The sequence below is a fragment of the Bombus impatiens genome, unplaced genomic scaffold, assembly GCF_000188095.3.
Source record: "Bombus impatiens unplaced genomic scaffold, BIMP_2.2 scf_0151, whole genome shotgun sequence".
NCBI lineage: Eukaryota > Metazoa > Arthropoda > Insecta > Hymenoptera > Apidae > Bombus > Bombus impatiens.
This window is the reverse complement of record NT_176570.1, coordinates 1,046,115-1,062,098: the sequence shown is the minus strand read 5'-3', so window position 1 is coordinate 1,062,098 and position 15,984 is coordinate 1,046,115. Positions and strand designations below refer to the sequence as shown.

Sequence of the window (15,984 nt, the reverse complement as noted above, 5' to 3'; positions counted from 1 at the left end):
CAGTGAATGACGTTTCGCAAGAAAAAGGCAATCACTCCGAGAACAATCTAGAGTCAATGAGTATCGCACCGTCGTTTTCGATTTACACGGTATTCAGATCGTGTTGAATATTGGCCCTACATCAAAATCATCTTTTTATCTGAAGCGCAGTCTATTGAACTAAAAATATTGTCTGTCATTTATTTCGCTTCGTGACTTTCAATTTAGAAAGCAAAAATTGATCTTCAAGCACGATAAAAATAAAAATATGTAACGCGTTATTTTAACAGTTAAAACGAAAGAAATATCCATTCTTTGGATTTTTAAATCACATGGGTTTATTAAATTTTATTAACGAGATCAATATTTATATATTTATATCGACATTTTAACGTTTCCAGGGCGATTTATATTGACGATGTCCGTATGACAATAGTAAAATGGATCTAATCAACAGTTGCCAAATTCATCGATGAAATATTGAAAAAGGTAATGTGTCCTTTTAATTGATCGCACGTATAAATATCAAGCCCCGTGCGTTTCTTAAATAATCCAGTCGCGGCTATAAAAGGCACTCTAGTGAAATTGGATAAAGAAATTTTCCGACAAAGAAAATCAAACTTCTACGAAATTCATAGTATACGATCCGCAAAGTCAAAAAAGTACTATGGTACAACTTCATTTCCTTAAAGCTGTTCTCTAAACAAATATTCATATAAGAATAATTCGTTGATTTTCTTCGTTATCTATGCGATTCCTCGATCAAATAATAGGAATCCACGTGCATACATACATGTATAGTAGCTCAAGAAAGTATTTGAACATTGCTCGTGTTACATAAAACATTTTGAAATGTCATTAACACTGAAACGCAACTGTAACGATTATACCGATAAAATTGAAAACTAATCTAAGGATGTATAAAAAAAAGTCACATGACATTTACCGTAAACGTACATTTAATAAAAAGTTACTGTAATGGCATGAAAAGTCACTTTAAACGTATAATAAGAGTTAAAGATAATGCGTGTATAACATTCATAATATATTCGTAAAAGAGTTTCGCGAGAGTTCGAATACGTTCGCAAGCTACTGAAAGTGTATTCGATTGGCAAAAGTTCGGTCAATCGGTTCATTACCTAATTCCATTCCAATAGACTTCTATCGAAAACCCATGTTCACGTGTTCTACCTTAGAAATAATCCTCACAGCCGATTTTCCCCATACGTTCATGACGCGTGTAATTTCTAAAACCGGCGTGGTTCTGCGAATTAAGCAAGTCCCTCTGAACTGCATTTCTGGGCTAAATCCGTGACCAAGCCCGCGGAAACTGGTCGCGTGTATTCGAGGGGTGCGTTCTCTTTGGCAATGAAAAGGATCGATGCGGTCTCCGTGGTAACGGCACCGTCAGAGAGGTCGGAACTACGGATGGTGGTGGACAGAGAGCATCGAGTACGCAACTGATGCAGTAACGACACCACCGACGTCCAAGACACTCGTTTCTAGAGTTTGATCTGTGCCCCGCGCGCGGCTCCGTGCTTCTAACATTCCTCACGAGCACTTCGTTTGCACGACGTTGCTTCGAGACGACGAGCATCATGCGGAGGCGGCAGATCCTCCGCTCCAGGATATTAGCGACGCGAAAGTATTTTATCGCCAGGACAACGATCAGAGAAGAATGCACGAGGAGCCATCGCAAGAAGAAAAACCGAAGGTTCGCCTTCTGCGACGATGGAGCGACATGCCTCAACACTTGCAATTCAATCCCCATATCCGCACTGGTTACAGACCGCTCATGACCGTCGGACAGTGTCTTCGCAGTCTCTTTTATATACACAATGAGACTGTTAATATCATAACACATGGTAAGTTCTAAGCTGTAGAAAATAGAAAGCGAGTCCTTTAGGAAGCTATGGTGGTACTTGGATTCTGCTATGGTGGATGAATGTCTAATTGAGATTGGGAGATCTGAAATGTTTTATCAATTGTCGGATGATTGGTATTAAACCCTCTATACCCTTGTGTGATATAGAAGAGTTACATACCTGTGTCTTTATTTTCTTTCCATACTGGATCTATTGAAATCTTCTTGTAATTATTAAATGCAAGCAGGTTCTTTTAGCAAGATTAATGTTGACTTTTATTGAGATAGAAACGTAGTTATTTTCATTAGTACATCACATTGATCTATATATCGCTGCAAATCATCTGTACATTCATATTATACACGGTAATTATTGCTTCTCAAACTTCAAAATAAGGAAATCAAAATAAAGGAGAAAGAGATTTATCTAGACACGTGTGATACTACTACACGTGTATCAGTTTAGACAGTATTGAAATGAGAATAAAATAATAAGCGAAAAAACTATTTTTCGAAAAATCTAAAATGTTATAATATGAAAATTTTCGTGTATCTAGCTTTTAGATATAATCACATTAGTTAGAATGTCGGAATGTGGTGCGAAAGGGAGAGTTACGTAGCTGTCGTGCTTCAATAAAGTAGAAAACTGGATTACCCTTGAACTTAGCGATTTCAAGGTCAACTTATGAGAGAAATCATTATGTTTCTATCGGCGCACTGCGGGGTAACAAAAGATCGATCAGCGAAGCCGTACGTTATCCTTCGGTGATCTATTCGTGACATTGATAATAGTAATCTCATATTGAAAAGAAAAATTCATGAGAAATTCCTAAATACCTTCATCCAATATTCATATGCATGTTCTATATCAATTTTTAACGATCCGATTGAACAATCCATGAGACGATTTTACGATATTACGTATGTATGTAATATCGTGCGGAAAATGTCTAAAACGGGAATGTCACGTTACGTCAATCATATCAAACAACAAAGAGTTTATTAATAACCGAAGAATAATGGGCGTAAAAGAGACTATACGTATGTGAAGGTAAACACGAACATCACGTAAAAGCATTTATTTAATGAACATTAATTCTCTAAAAATGAACATTGTTCGCTGTTGCACGAGATACTTTATACGACGAGGTAATTAAGAAGTTGGTAATTAGAGAGAGTGTTCTTTATTTATAATTAAAGAATGGAAGCTTCTATCTTTTTGGACAGAATAAAGAATAGAGAATATTACAAACAAGTACAAATTATGTATCAATTTCATTAAGCCAAATATTTACTTCATATGTACTTGTACAATGAAAATATGATAATATATCATTCATTTGTATGACAAGAAATGACTTGTTGCATAGGATCAATAGATTTTCAGTTGTAATTATTTTAACAAATTAATGACACTCTTCTTAAGTTTATTATTTATATCCTGTCTTTTGATAATGTAAATTAATTAAACAAAATTATGTTACAGGATTTGCCATCCTATACATGTTATTGACCATTCCGCAACTTCTCCCATGGAATACCAAAGGTATCCTCATAGCAGTTTTATCTTGGTGTCATTTAATCGGTGCCACTAGTCCGTGGATCGGGTCTTTTATTTACCACCTCTTTATGAATTTGAACTACGACGAGATCTTCTACCGAACGCTATTAAAATTAGACATGATCGGTATATGGCTGTGTCAAAGCTTTGGTAATTATTTAAGCGATTATTACAGTATAATTGAATCACCTTATTACTTTAGAAATCAAAGTGATTAACTTCACTTTCTGAAACATTCTTAATTTTAGTATTAGCGTTTGCTTCTTAGAAATCAAAGAATTGATTGATCAGTTTGGCTTCTGCATGATTCAATAGTTATATGAATAATACGATAATAGTTCTAATAGACTTGAATTCCATTCATAATCTTAGGGGCAATACCTATGATGGCTGCAACAATCCACTGTTTGCCTGATATTTATTGGTACTTCTGTATGTTCATCTACTGCTTCTTTTGCATTTGGGGTCTACTTAAGGTATCCACGGACTTATCCATTAGAAATTAAAAATCATTGTCTTTAGTTTTTGAACACTTGAAAGTATATTTCACAGGCGATGAACGCGCGATCTCCTTGGGAGAGAAGATTATGTTTCGCACCCCTTTTTCTCATGAGAATGCTGATGATGACTCTGCGATACTTAGGTATCGGCGGTGGTTCTCCAGACGCTTTACTTCACATTGTACTACAGGTAAATGCTGTCATATACTTCGGTTCAACTCTCTGTAACTAGAGTTTTATTTGTTTATGCGAATAAAAATTGTAATTTATTATAATTTCACCTTTTAATTCTAATGAATAGACTATTTGGTATCAACACAATGATGTAGTAATAAGATAGAAGGGGTTGACCATTTGCTCATTTCAGAGAAAATGCTTAAGTTTTAAATGTATCTATTAAATAAAAAGGTATTAGTAACATTAGTCAATGCAATTAGTAAATTTTTGTATTATGTATCATTAAAATATAAAATAAAACCATTGAAAAAATACCTATCTTCTTTTAGGATCTTGTAGCGGTTGTGGGAGCAATAATAGGCGCCTTGCGTATTCCTGAGAAATGGATACCAGGCAAACTGGATCTAATGTTGAATTCTCATAATTTAATGCACGTGCTGGTTGTCCTGGCGATTTGTTCGATGCACGCTGCGACTCTGCAAGATCTTGCTTGGATCTCCGACTCGTCCGCGTGTAATAAAACGATCCTCGATCAGTTGAAACACGATGAACTGTGATCGAATGGTGTGGGTGAAAATCTTCTAATGAAGTCTGTGATAAATCGAGCCTACGCCAACCGTCGGTTACTTTGTGTGTAGGTACACACTCTGTTTAATCGACGGCCACTTTTTAAGTAAAGAAACCAAAGAAAGAAATAAGTATACGTACCAAAATTTAATACATATAAAAAAAAAAGCAAATATAACGAGAAGAGAGCACGTGGAATAGTTGAAGTACAAGTACGAGTACAAAAGTTAATTTGTCATATCACAGAGAATAAGATAAATGGTGAAATATTTATTTTCATCGTTAATTCGAATATCAGGAGTAATTCCATTTTTTTCGAGTAAAATAATTCAACTCGAATAAGCACATCAAAAATACGTTTATTGTTGTGATTATAAGAATTTAAAATCCGCAATAATTTATAAGATGTGTTCCCGGACATTCGTTCCTTTAATTAGACACACATCGTTTCTCAATGTCGATACCACTCGTGTAAACGAATAAAACTATCCCAAAATATCGATTGGAATTTATTTAATTCCATAGGGGTTTCAATTATTCATACGTAAATTCATCGCCCATAAAGAGGTATCGGGAACGAAGAATGCACAATCCGTTCATTTACATTTGAAATACAGGCATAGATTAACCTGCTATCCACAGTCGATAAATCTTACAATTAGAAAGTAAATGGTATAAATTTAATTAATATACGTATATCAATCGTGTTTTCGTTTCTTTCACGTACTTTGATTGAGTGTATACGTTTATGATAAAGTTCTATATGAAATTCGCATAGAGCAGAGCCGCAAGAATGTCTCGAAGAATGAAATATTTTATCTGAAGAGGAAATTTATCAATAGATAGTACGCGTGCTAAATAAATATATTTTTAGTATACCATATCGTGTATGAACGTGTCCTTGCGGATCTGATCGTTGGTATAAATTGCATGCTGCAGTAGCTTATAGTCTGATCGAAATTAATTATCGATATATGTATGTATTGCGTTAAAATTATTTATCTCCGACGTTATTTTTATTGAAAATTTCATAATTAATAAATAAATAAAAAAGTGATCAATTAGTATATTTTAAAATAAAAGCACCTATATTGAAAACATATAACGCATCGTAGAAGTGCATAGTAAACAATATATTAAATCTTAAATCATTCAGTACGTATCACCTACAATTAATGTAGATAGAATTTAAGAGAAAACTGTAACGCTAGAATTGTACAGTAGGTTAATAAAAATTATTTAAGAAATACTTTGATAATAAATTAAGAATAAAGTATTTTTTTCATTAGAACTTGTTTATAATACATTTTTATAAGCGGAAGAATGTAACATTAACGTGCATACTCTGAATGTACATCAAGAGTGATCTGTACAAGATTTAACGTTCGCTTGAAGAATATAGTCTTCTCTTAAATTTCAGTTCCATTATGTAGGTACTCTTACACAATTCAGATGATTAATAATTTTGCGTTCAATTACAATTATTGTAAAGGAGCTTCACTTTCTTGAGTATAACTTTTAACTCTGCTAAATTTAAGCGACGGGTATCGCCCGCCAATAGCCGATACTCTCCATTCTCTTACAGATGGCTCCTTTAAACACATTTTCGCTTCATGTCCATTTCGATATTTTGTAAATATAGTGTAACTCAGCCATTTCAATTGCGAATTTAACCGTCTATGATGATCCTGAATTTCAAATTCCTATAAATATTCATAAGTATAATTTGATCATACATCTCATCATGTTTTTAATATTAATTACTTTGATATAATATACATTGATATTTACAATATGAAATGTTTGTTCCCCACTATCATGCATAGTTTCTTTCTTCTTCTTTCTATATGTACTAACTCCTTTTATTTCCTGTTTCTTGAGCATTAGAATAACACAATTATCGCGTAATATATAATGACCAATAAGAACCGATGGATTCCGTGGAGTGCGATATTTTAAAAAATTTACACAACTTTGGGCTTCATCGGTTGAAGTTAGCATCAAAACTCTTCCTTCGGGAAAAAATCTGTTTATCAAAGAAATAATATAAGAATTGACATTTTTCTCCATTAATATATAATCAAGTATCATCACATACCTCAGGTACCTGAAGTATTCCACCAGATGCCAAGGTCTATAAAATCGATCTTGGAAACTATTTTCACCATCACGAATGTAACTGGTTTTGCTAATATAACATCCATTATATCTTAGTCTAGGCCGTTGTAAATACATATCTCTCCATGATTGATATTTTGGAGCATAGGTTCCACAATTTACACCCCATACTCTATACAATTTGATCATTTTGTGATCACTCCATTATTACAGAGATCTATTAAGTGATTTTTATTGACATACCTAACACAGGCAAGTCTCCAGATTTCGGTATCTCTTGCAGATATATAAAATCCACGACATACTCTGGAGAACATTTCAAGAGATCTCAAGTCAAGTTCTGAAGATACAACCCATCTTAGGATGTAAAGCACTATCTCCATAGGCAAGGCAGAAATATGTGTTGTCTGAAAAAGGAATGCCCTGATAATGTTGCACAACAATATAGATTACCCAACAATTCTAAGTGTATGTACTCACAGTTTGTTCAAATTTAGGGAAACAAACGCATTTATTTTGATTTACAATTTTGCATAATTTAACAAATAAATCGCTTTCTTCTTCATCTTCTTCGTTATAATTTTCAGCATTTTCACCAATGTTGTTTATATCATTGTCATATCCTTCATGATTATCATCGTTTGATTTTACTTTAGTTGATTCGTATAAACGTAACTCAATGTCAGGAACTAATAACACAGCTCGTTTGTAAAATTGAATTGCTTCATAGAACTTCCTTCTTTCCTCATATTCAATTCCTTTCAGGAACAAGTTTCTTGCCTGAAATATTTACTTCCACATATTATATACATACATAGAGATATCTTTAGAACATCCATTGGTCATTATTATACCTTGCTTTCAATAGACTCTTCATCGTTAGAATTAGAGACATCAACTTTAACTGTCTTTGTAGGCTGTGTTCTTGGTCGATCTCTTTTGGGCGATATCTCTAATTCACGTTGCCATTGCTCTCTGAAAGAAGTCAGAGCATCCTCGATGTTCGTTTCCGAGAAAGAAGACCCTTCCTGATCATCTCCACCGTCATCTGACTCGCTAGATTCACTAGAGTGGCTCTATTGATATTACGATCAAATGTTTATAAATTACCTGATCACCTATTAAAATCACATTTCAATAACAAAAATAAGAATAAATTGACTGTATCAATTACTTGGCTGCTTTATTATGAATGATTCTGAAAATGACGTTTTATTTTTCCGCTCCGTTTGAGGTTATATTGACGTAGGTAACTTCTTACGTGGTAACAATGAAAGGACAGTCATTGATTTCCATATATTACGTACCATTTTTCTTTCTGTTTCGATTTCCACGGTATTATTCCTTCAGCGCTTGTACTCTCGGTCAGAAAAGCGTACAACACAGCGAAAGTACAATCTCGCCAACAAGACCGCCGCCATGGTTTTCGCCTTTCTGCTTTGCGATTCAATTAAAGGCCATACCGGAACCGGCAGCTATAGACTGTATTGTGTGTTTCAAGCTGATGCAATTCAGTTTGAATTCCTACTCAGTTTGAAAAACGATGATTTTTGAAAAGCATCAAAAGCATATGTTACCAAGAATTAAAACACGGAGATTACGTAATCCAGTTTCCTGTGGTATGTATATTTTACGTCACCATTAAGATAAGTAATACATTTTTTGAAATGATACCGAACGTTGAGTACTTGCGTTAATAGTTCAAACATTAAGTACTTGATAATTTAAGGTTAAATACTTGAGAGATAATATGTACCAAGTGTTTGAGAATACTTTTGTAGAAAATATGTTAGTTTAATTTCGGGGGGTAACATATATGTGTCTTTTTCCATTTTTCTTTCGTCTCTTTTCCCCTTTTTAACCTTTCTATGATTATATTTCCTGCCACACCCTTTCATCCTTCATAATCGCTTTCTTACTTTCTTTATTTTCTTTTTCTTTTTTTCATACATCGGACTATGATCATTAAGGAGACATAACATAACTTGAAAATCACTTGGTTTTCTAAGCAATAATCAACTTCAACGATACTTTATCCTAATACTTACTCTACGTTAGAATCTTATTCTTTCTATATCTATGAAATGGAGAACAATAAGAAGTAACGATCGAGAGATTTCCAAAGTCTTAAAATATTTAACATTCATAAAGGTATTTATACAAATGAAAGATTACAATCGCCATATTATCAATAATGTCAATTATAAGTGTAGCATCAACGATCAGATTATATTATTTATAATAAATTATATTCATAATAATATTGTTGATTTTACAGATTCAGTTCTCAATACTCAATTGTCGAAACCATTCTATCCGAAGAACGTTTCAAACATTTCAAGCAGATTAAGATGCTCGAAAATTTACGAGAACGTGAGTCAGTTTTTGATTTTCTTCGTCAAAAATACCGGAAGCTGTCTCGAAATGGACAATGGGAACGTAACATTTTTGCCCACGAATCTCTGCGATATTTGGAAGATAGCGGAGGAAGCGATTCTTAATTCGACTCGTTTCTCGCTCGATCGTTTCATACACGTGGATCAACATCGTGGACCCCTCCTCTTTCACGGAACTATCGCTACTTGAAGATCATCTTCCTGAGTAAAAGCCGCGTGCTAACCGAATGTCGGCACAGACAGCATCATGAGCTTGGTGAGTACGAAACCACTCATTTACTGTATACCTTTCTTTCAATAAGTTTCCTCTATTTCACTATCGTTTTCGCCTTTGGTTCTCCTCATTTTATTCTCGTGTACATTATATCATTTTCGATGGTGATGGACAGGTCTCGTGTCGTGTGACAGTGAAAAGTGTTAACCGTTGGTTTTGAAAAGGCAAGTGAGAAGAGACATCCGAGAGATTTTACTCGATTGTGTGCAGAGAAGAAAGTCCCGACATATTTCTCTTTATCTAACAGATTATCATAAGAATGTTGATATTTCGTTGATCTTGTTTCAAATTAACCAGGACTTGTTACATAGAATTGTTTGGAAATTATTCAGGATGATAAGAGTAAGTTTCACTTGCTTTTGATTATAACTGTTCTAGTTTTACGTTAAAAGGAACGTTTTCTGTGTCACGGTGCGTTCCGTGTAAATACAGTCGACGCAATGGCAATCGAAAGTTACCTGTGCCGTGCGACTCAATGCTGGAAAAATTCAGATTTCTAGTTTGAAGAAGTTCCCGATGAGCATTCTGTTACAGGCGACTTTCTTCTCTTCTCTGTTCGTGCGCCCCGCGATTCAAATATTTCCAGGTCTACACGCGGCTGGAATTTCCTTTTACACCAGTATTTAATTGAACGTCATCCTCGTATACGAGAATAATACCATTTTCCTCTTACTTTCGTTGAAAAAATTATAGGGATATTATTGGGTTAGGTGAAAAATGAAATTCTATATAGCTGTTGAGTATTAAAGAAAAAAAGAACAATATTTACTTCAATTATATTTTAGTATCTTTTACATAAAGCTGTAATACTTTCTTGTTTATATCCTTTGACACTAGAGTATGGAAAAAATATCATTTTTACGAATACAATTACTAGCAACCTTGTGAAAAATGAAAGTATTCTTCTGTATAACAATAATGAGCTATTTCCAGTACAAGTTGTTTCTTTGAAGATATAAAAAAGCATATATTTAATAGAATCAAAGGAAATACTGATATTTCTATTATAAATATGATATCTGATAAATCAATTTCATGTATAGAGTATAAAACGTAGCATTCTAAGAACTGACGTTCCATTCATTATATTTAAACTTTCTAATACATATTTAGAACTTTTATATGTTAAATGACAGTTTTACGAAGAAAAAAAGACTGTATCTCATTTGTCATACTTTTCTCTCAATTTACATTTCTCTTTATCTCAGGCGTATACACCTGGAACTATGTATTTAGCGTATTAAATTAATTTACAAATCATTAGATAAAGGGGGTTAATTTCTATTCAGCGTTTGCACATACTGCGTTCAAAGTATCGTTCAATTCCTCGTTGACTTTTAGTTTCACTGTTGAAGGTGCTACACGTTTCTATCGCGAAGAACTTTCTTTCGAACATCACGCCGCTTTCCTCCAACTTTTTCCTTCTTGCCACGTTATTCTCCTTAGAATTATTTGAAAAGATCCAAAATTACTGTATAATGAATCTCTTTTCTGAAATTTTCTTACATTTTCAATTATTCATGGAGGGAAAAAAGAAAAAAAAAATAAATAATCCAGCAGATCGGATTAATCTTCGATCGAAGTTTCACGAATATAACACGCATATTTCGCGAACTTGCAAATTGGACAACCTAATTGTTATCTAGTACAAGAGCGATTAATTGAAATTAAAATTGACTTCATGCAACAGTTACTAACTGACGTGTAACACGCAAGGGGATCGCGAATCGTAAAACGAACTTCGTCCCGCGAGAAAAATTGGTGAATTTCATTTCAGACCAACACTTTCTCGAAGTTAGTGATACGTAACTCGAGATATAGGTATTGCCCATTTATAGTGATAATTTATACGCGTATGGGAACTTAATATCGCGGTTATGGTCACAACTTTTCTTTTATCATTTTAGTTTTAGTTGTCGTTCCTTTAGGGAACCTATAAATGGTTTCACTTCTTTTAATCTTACAGATAGAATCTATAAATATAGGAAAAGTGTGTTTCTTTAGTAAAGGGAAATTGATATTTCTTTTTTCTTTTCTGATCTGCTTCATAGATCCCTCAGAGATGAATTGGAGGATCAAAGCAAATTTTTATTAAAAACAAGAACAATATTCTAAAGAAGATATGTTTTAATATAAATTCAGAGAAGGTAACGAAATTCTCGGGAAGATACGATTCGAGTATCAGAAATTTAGATATTTAGCAAAAAATTATATTACGTTAATCACATCTCGTATATCTGATTTATTCTTCAATTTATAATCAGTGGATACTTCTAGGTGTTTTGAAAATTCCTTTGTACAATTCTTCTCGTTTACAGATGGCAAATAGATCTTCGACGATATTCTCTGACGATGTTCTCTGACAAATTAAAGGGACTGCAGCTAAGAGAAGCTCGATAAACCCACAACGTCATAAATTCACTAAAAACAGAAATTATGCGCAAGTTTTGTATCATTCAATAACAAGTCATGAATCATCTGTATATTTGCATCTCTTCTGAGAAAGGCTGCATTTCTTCGTGCTATTTATTTTCACCGTCGGCAAAACAAATGACGATGGATTGTTGTAGTCCCTGAAAGAAATGGCTATCCGCGTAGTTTCAACGCGTAACCACAACGATCAGGTGTCTCTTGTCACGTTTCCGCTCAGTGTAATCACATTCTAGGAGAAAGTAATTACCAAACGATTTATGACAAGAGTCCTGATTAGGGTGTGGACACTATGCGTCTCGTTTGGCGATGGGTTCGTTGAACCTTAAGCAGGTGGCATCTTTTCCATCCTTGGCCAGAAGAAAGTTTTTTCTCTCGACGATGATGACGCGTGACCCAATCCGAAAGCGAGATCAGCCTCCGATCACCAGTCTCGAAACTTATTAAGAGATCGTTACGAAACAATCGAAGATACCTTTAAAATAGTTAGGATGTCTAAACGAACGTTCGTGAGTAATTCGAGTGCCTCGTGGTGTGGGAAAATTGTTCAAAACACTTTTACTCGTGGTTCATAAAAGAAAAGGCAATTTTATTATTTTCTTTTCGACTAAAATTGTGTATTATTTGCTCATTGGTTTATTCGCTATTTTTTCCACTTGAATTCTATTTTCTGACTATTGTTTCATTTCGAAAAAGCAACATTTTTAATAATCATTTTTGTTTCATATTCAGATACTAATCGTTTCTCGTTACAAAATGGATCTCTCTGGTGAATTGCCTTACTGTCTCTTTGTTTTGTTCTTCCACAGTTATTGGAGGGAAGGGATACTTATACACGTAAATCAAATTTAGGGAAAATCCACTCAAAGAAGACTTAACCCTTCTATTTTATTTGAGAAATTCAAATAACGAATAGTATCAATCTGTTTATTATTGAAGAATCGATCGACGCCAGTTCCTATCGTTAGTACTATAACTCTAGAACTTTTATTATTAATTAGAACTCCACTATCAATGTACACAGTCTTGAGACTGAAAGTTATCACAATTTATATTAAATTTATAAAATCCAAAGGCCAGAGCCAATGATAAGTAGCAAGTAAAAACGGTATAATAACTACTTATAAATAATAAAACAAAAGAAAAATTACGGTAAATAATCACGTAGCCCAATTCTAGTCTTAAATCGCGACTATTCAACCCTTAACTTCTGCAAGCTAAACGAGCGAACCTACTTGAAATTATATTTCGTTTAAGATATTATTACTCGAGTTCTCCTTTTGATCGGACCATCTTCTTCGATCGCTTTCCATCGATCTCATCGATGGCACAAAATCAACGACGACGACTCCATCCGAGTTATGTGCCTCATCCGATAAATTGTCCCGAACGAGGACGTTCTTTCGGCGTCGTTACAAACCTGTCATCCTCGACTTTCACTCGTCGCCCCGCGATACGACGTGTAGTATCGTACTTTGCAAGCTAATTGCACTTTACTTCATTCTGTCGCATCTGCTGGTCGCGCCAATCGGGATCCTATACATTATTCAACGCCAAGGACTCGGTTGTATAATCGTCCACGTTGGCGACATTGTCGAAACGCAGCTTTCACGCGTGCCAGGATTTCCGCGTTTCTGCTGCGTGAACCTGCTCGAAATATGAATCGCTCGTTCATCGGCATCTGTCATCGTCCTTAAACCGTCTTCGCAGTGATTCACGTAACTGTAACGAGTCGTATGTTTTTCCTGGCTCCAGCTAGAGACGGATTAACGCCACAGGAATACGCAATTGTTCAGATTCTAATTCCACATACGTCTATTTTCCATCTTTTTTATTCTATTCTATATTTCTTTATTTACAATGCCACTTTTGTTATAGATACAACGTTGCGTCCCAAAAATATAGCTGGACTTTTTTTCTCTCAAGTGGATACGTACCTTCTGTTTATGTACATCAATTTTGTTGGAATATCCTGCGTAAAATGTATCAGGATATGTGTGTTTGAAAACGATTAGTGTGGACGATATTTTAACTTCAATTCACCTTAATTTTGTCGACTTTGGCGAGCAAAGGACAAGAAGAATATTGCTCTACTTCTTTCCTTGCATTTTATACGTGCCTTTAGTAAAGCTGGTCTTAACTTTAACAGTTTTGTATCTTCTTTATAGAAAAGTTAGAAGGCACGCGTTTCTCTTAATAATTGACAAGAAACAATTTTTCTCGCAATCCAAAAGACGCTTAGGTTCCCTCAAGAGATTGAATAAGAAATATCAATATGTCATTCAACCTGCGACAAAGCCAGCTCCAATGCTGCTCATATTACGTCATATCATAATTACATAAAACTCGTCTTGCAAATATAAATCATAGCTCGTTACAAATGTATAAAATCCATCTTCGAAAAGGACATGCCTTGCACTCGAAAGCTTCTTCCGCTTTAATAACGTCCAACCTTCTTCCACCTCGTTCTTATCAGATTTTACATCGTACCATACAATCCTCATACCTTGTAGCCTAAATCGTCACGTTGCTCTCACGCATACCCTTGCTCTCAGTTATTATTCTCTCTTATGCGAACGATCTTACTTTTTAACCGAATTTTGTCATTATGTTCGAGCAAAAAACCTCTCCTTTCCGTCGTCCGTCTCGTCGCTATAAAACGAACGTTCGAACGCTTGTCGTTAAAAAACCCACACTCCGCTCTATCAGATGTCTCAACCTCCCGATTGATCAGACGACGACTAATTAACCGAATCTTGCGATCTTCCCCGAGTGGAGTTTCGCTTTTCAAGTGATCCGACGAAAATGCGGTCACAAATGCGTCTGGTTACATCAAACGGATATCCAGGGCTTGCACGTGACAAAACTCGAGTTGCATGCGCCGTGATCGAGCTTCTACATTCGCCACAGCAAACGAAGCCGCGTAGCAAGTTCATGAGCATGCACATCCTCGACACACTGTCGAGTGAAAGTGCCGCCTTTGGCCGTCGGCCACTCTTCTCTTTCACCTTGTCTCTCTTCATCCGCCTTGGCCAAACACCAGCATGTATCACGCTATCTCTCATGGCACTTTGTCTTCCAACCGACCGCTACCATATAACTGTTCATTAAGCGATCGAACCTCCGAGGCCTGTGACTGCCGAAAGTTCATATCTCGGTTTTTATTACTCGATTTCGAAGGTTCGAGGTAATCATCGCGTAGCCGATCGGCAGCAAGCTTTTTCGCTCGCGTAGCGTCTTTTAACGCGGCCGATTCGGAAGCTGTATAGCAGTTTGGATCAGACGAAAGCTTTCTTTTTTCTTTTTTTCGTTCGATGAAATTCTTCGTTTTAACGAAATGGAAATTTAAGCAGACCGCAGAGAATTTTATACGATCGCGATAAATCTTGCGTTTATAGGCAAGTTTTATCTGTAATCTGCATTTGTAAGACAAGTTTTATGTAATTATGATAGAATATAACGAGATTTAACTAGCGTGGATTCAGATGAATTTCAGTAACGATGCCACTCGACTTAGCTTCTGAATATTACAATTAGTCTATTTTGGATGTTTCATTTGGATATAATATAAGCATCTCTGAGACGCGTATAAACATCTTCAAAGAGGTTGTTCGATCGTTTCTTTCGATGATTCTAACACGAAGCGTTACGTTCTAAAATATTTCCCAATATCGTTTCATATTTCGTTCAACATTTGCAACAACTAAAAAGAATTACACGAGTATGTAGTAGGTCATTTTCATTATGTATTATCTATAGGAGCAGTTTTTGCTATTATTACTAGATTTATTCATTGATATCCAATAATTACAGGTCTAATATTAAATCAAAAATGATTAAAAATTCAATTTATTATAACATTTATTGGTGTAAATATAACTTTTTTTCCTCAACACTTTTTAGGATTGATATCTATACCTCGACGATATTCAGATTATCCTGATTCTTATTATTGTTGAAATTTAATTTCATCAATCGGAGCAATAATTTCAATAAATAGAATATTATTCTTTATTTTTATTATTTTTGAAAGATTAATTTCTAATTAATGCAGTCTCTTACTGCAGTCTTACTAAATTCATATCCAAATAGGTCTAATATTAAATCAAAAATGATTA

At 34.8% G+C, this 15,984-nt stretch overlaps 3 protein-coding genes across 4 annotated transcripts in view; 2 read left to right on the top strand and 1 right to left on the bottom strand.

Annotated features, from left to right (window-relative positions):
- The first annotated feature begins 1,219 nt into the window (after positions 1–1,219).
- LOC100743132 (progestin and adipoQ receptor family member 4) lies at positions 1,220–5,146 on the top strand. Of its 2 annotated transcripts, none has more exons than XM_012382258.3 (5): positions 1,220–1,844; positions 3,330–3,389; positions 3,777–3,880; positions 3,957–4,094; positions 4,411–4,685. In XM_012382258.3, exons 1-5 carry the CDS (start codon positions 1,658–1,660, stop codon positions 4,636–4,638), a joined length of 717 nt encoding a protein of 238 aa, XP_012237681.1. In that variant the 5' UTR covers positions 1,220–1,657; the 3' UTR covers positions 4,639–4,685. The 2 variants fall into 2 exon arrangements, with proteins under 2 accessions (XP_012237681.1, XP_003487344.1); XM_003487296.4 differs by having other exon boundaries at positions 1,658–1,844; positions 3,330–3,554; positions 4,411–5,146.
- A 378-nt stretch (positions 5,147–5,524) lies between these two features.
- Positions 5,525–8,390, bottom strand: LOC100743010 (F-box only protein 9). Its single transcript, XM_003487295.4, has 7 exons — positions 8,074–8,390; positions 7,621–7,842; positions 7,247–7,546; positions 7,010–7,173; positions 6,747–6,938; positions 6,440–6,674; positions 5,525–6,351 (listed from the first exon to the last, which is right to left on the bottom strand). Exons 1-7 carry the CDS (start codon positions 8,074–8,076, stop codon positions 6,130–6,132), a joined length of 1,338 nt encoding a protein of 445 aa, XP_003487343.1. The 5' UTR covers positions 8,077–8,390; the 3' UTR covers positions 5,525–6,129.
- LOC105680394 (putative mediator of RNA polymerase II transcription subunit 12) overlaps positions 8,268–15,984 on the top strand; it is a 23,324-nt gene continuing 15,607 nt past the window's right edge. Inside the window, exons 1-2 of the mRNA XM_024365783.2 lie at positions 8,268–8,385; positions 9,045–9,418. Coding sequence (XP_024221551.1) covers positions 9,410–9,418 — 9 coding nt within the window. The 5' untranslated portion in view covers positions 8,268–8,385; positions 9,045–9,409. The remainder of the gene's footprint in view (positions 8,386–9,044; positions 9,419–15,984) is intronic.

Coding starts and splice junctions, on each gene's coding strand:
- LOC100743010 (XM_003487295.4), bottom strand. Junction 7,174..7,246: donor TCCCTAAATTTGAACAAACT/GTGAGTACATAC, acceptor TTCCTTTTTCAG/ACAACACATATTTCTGCCTT. Junction 6,675..6,746: donor GAATACTTCAGGTACCTGAG/GTATGTGATGAT, acceptor TTTGATAAACAG/ATTTTTTCCCGAAGGAAGAG.
- LOC100743132 (XM_003487296.4), top strand. CDS start 1,658: ATGCACGAGGAGCCATCGCAAGAAGAAAAACCGAAGGTTCGCCTTCTG. Junction 3,881..3,956: donor GCATTTGGGGTCTACTTAAG/GTATCCACGGAC, acceptor TATATTTCACAG/GCGATGAACGCGCGATCTCC. Junction 4,095..4,410: donor TACTTCACATTGTACTACAG/GTAAATGCTGTC, acceptor ATCTTCTTTTAG/GATCTTGTAGCGGTTGTGGG.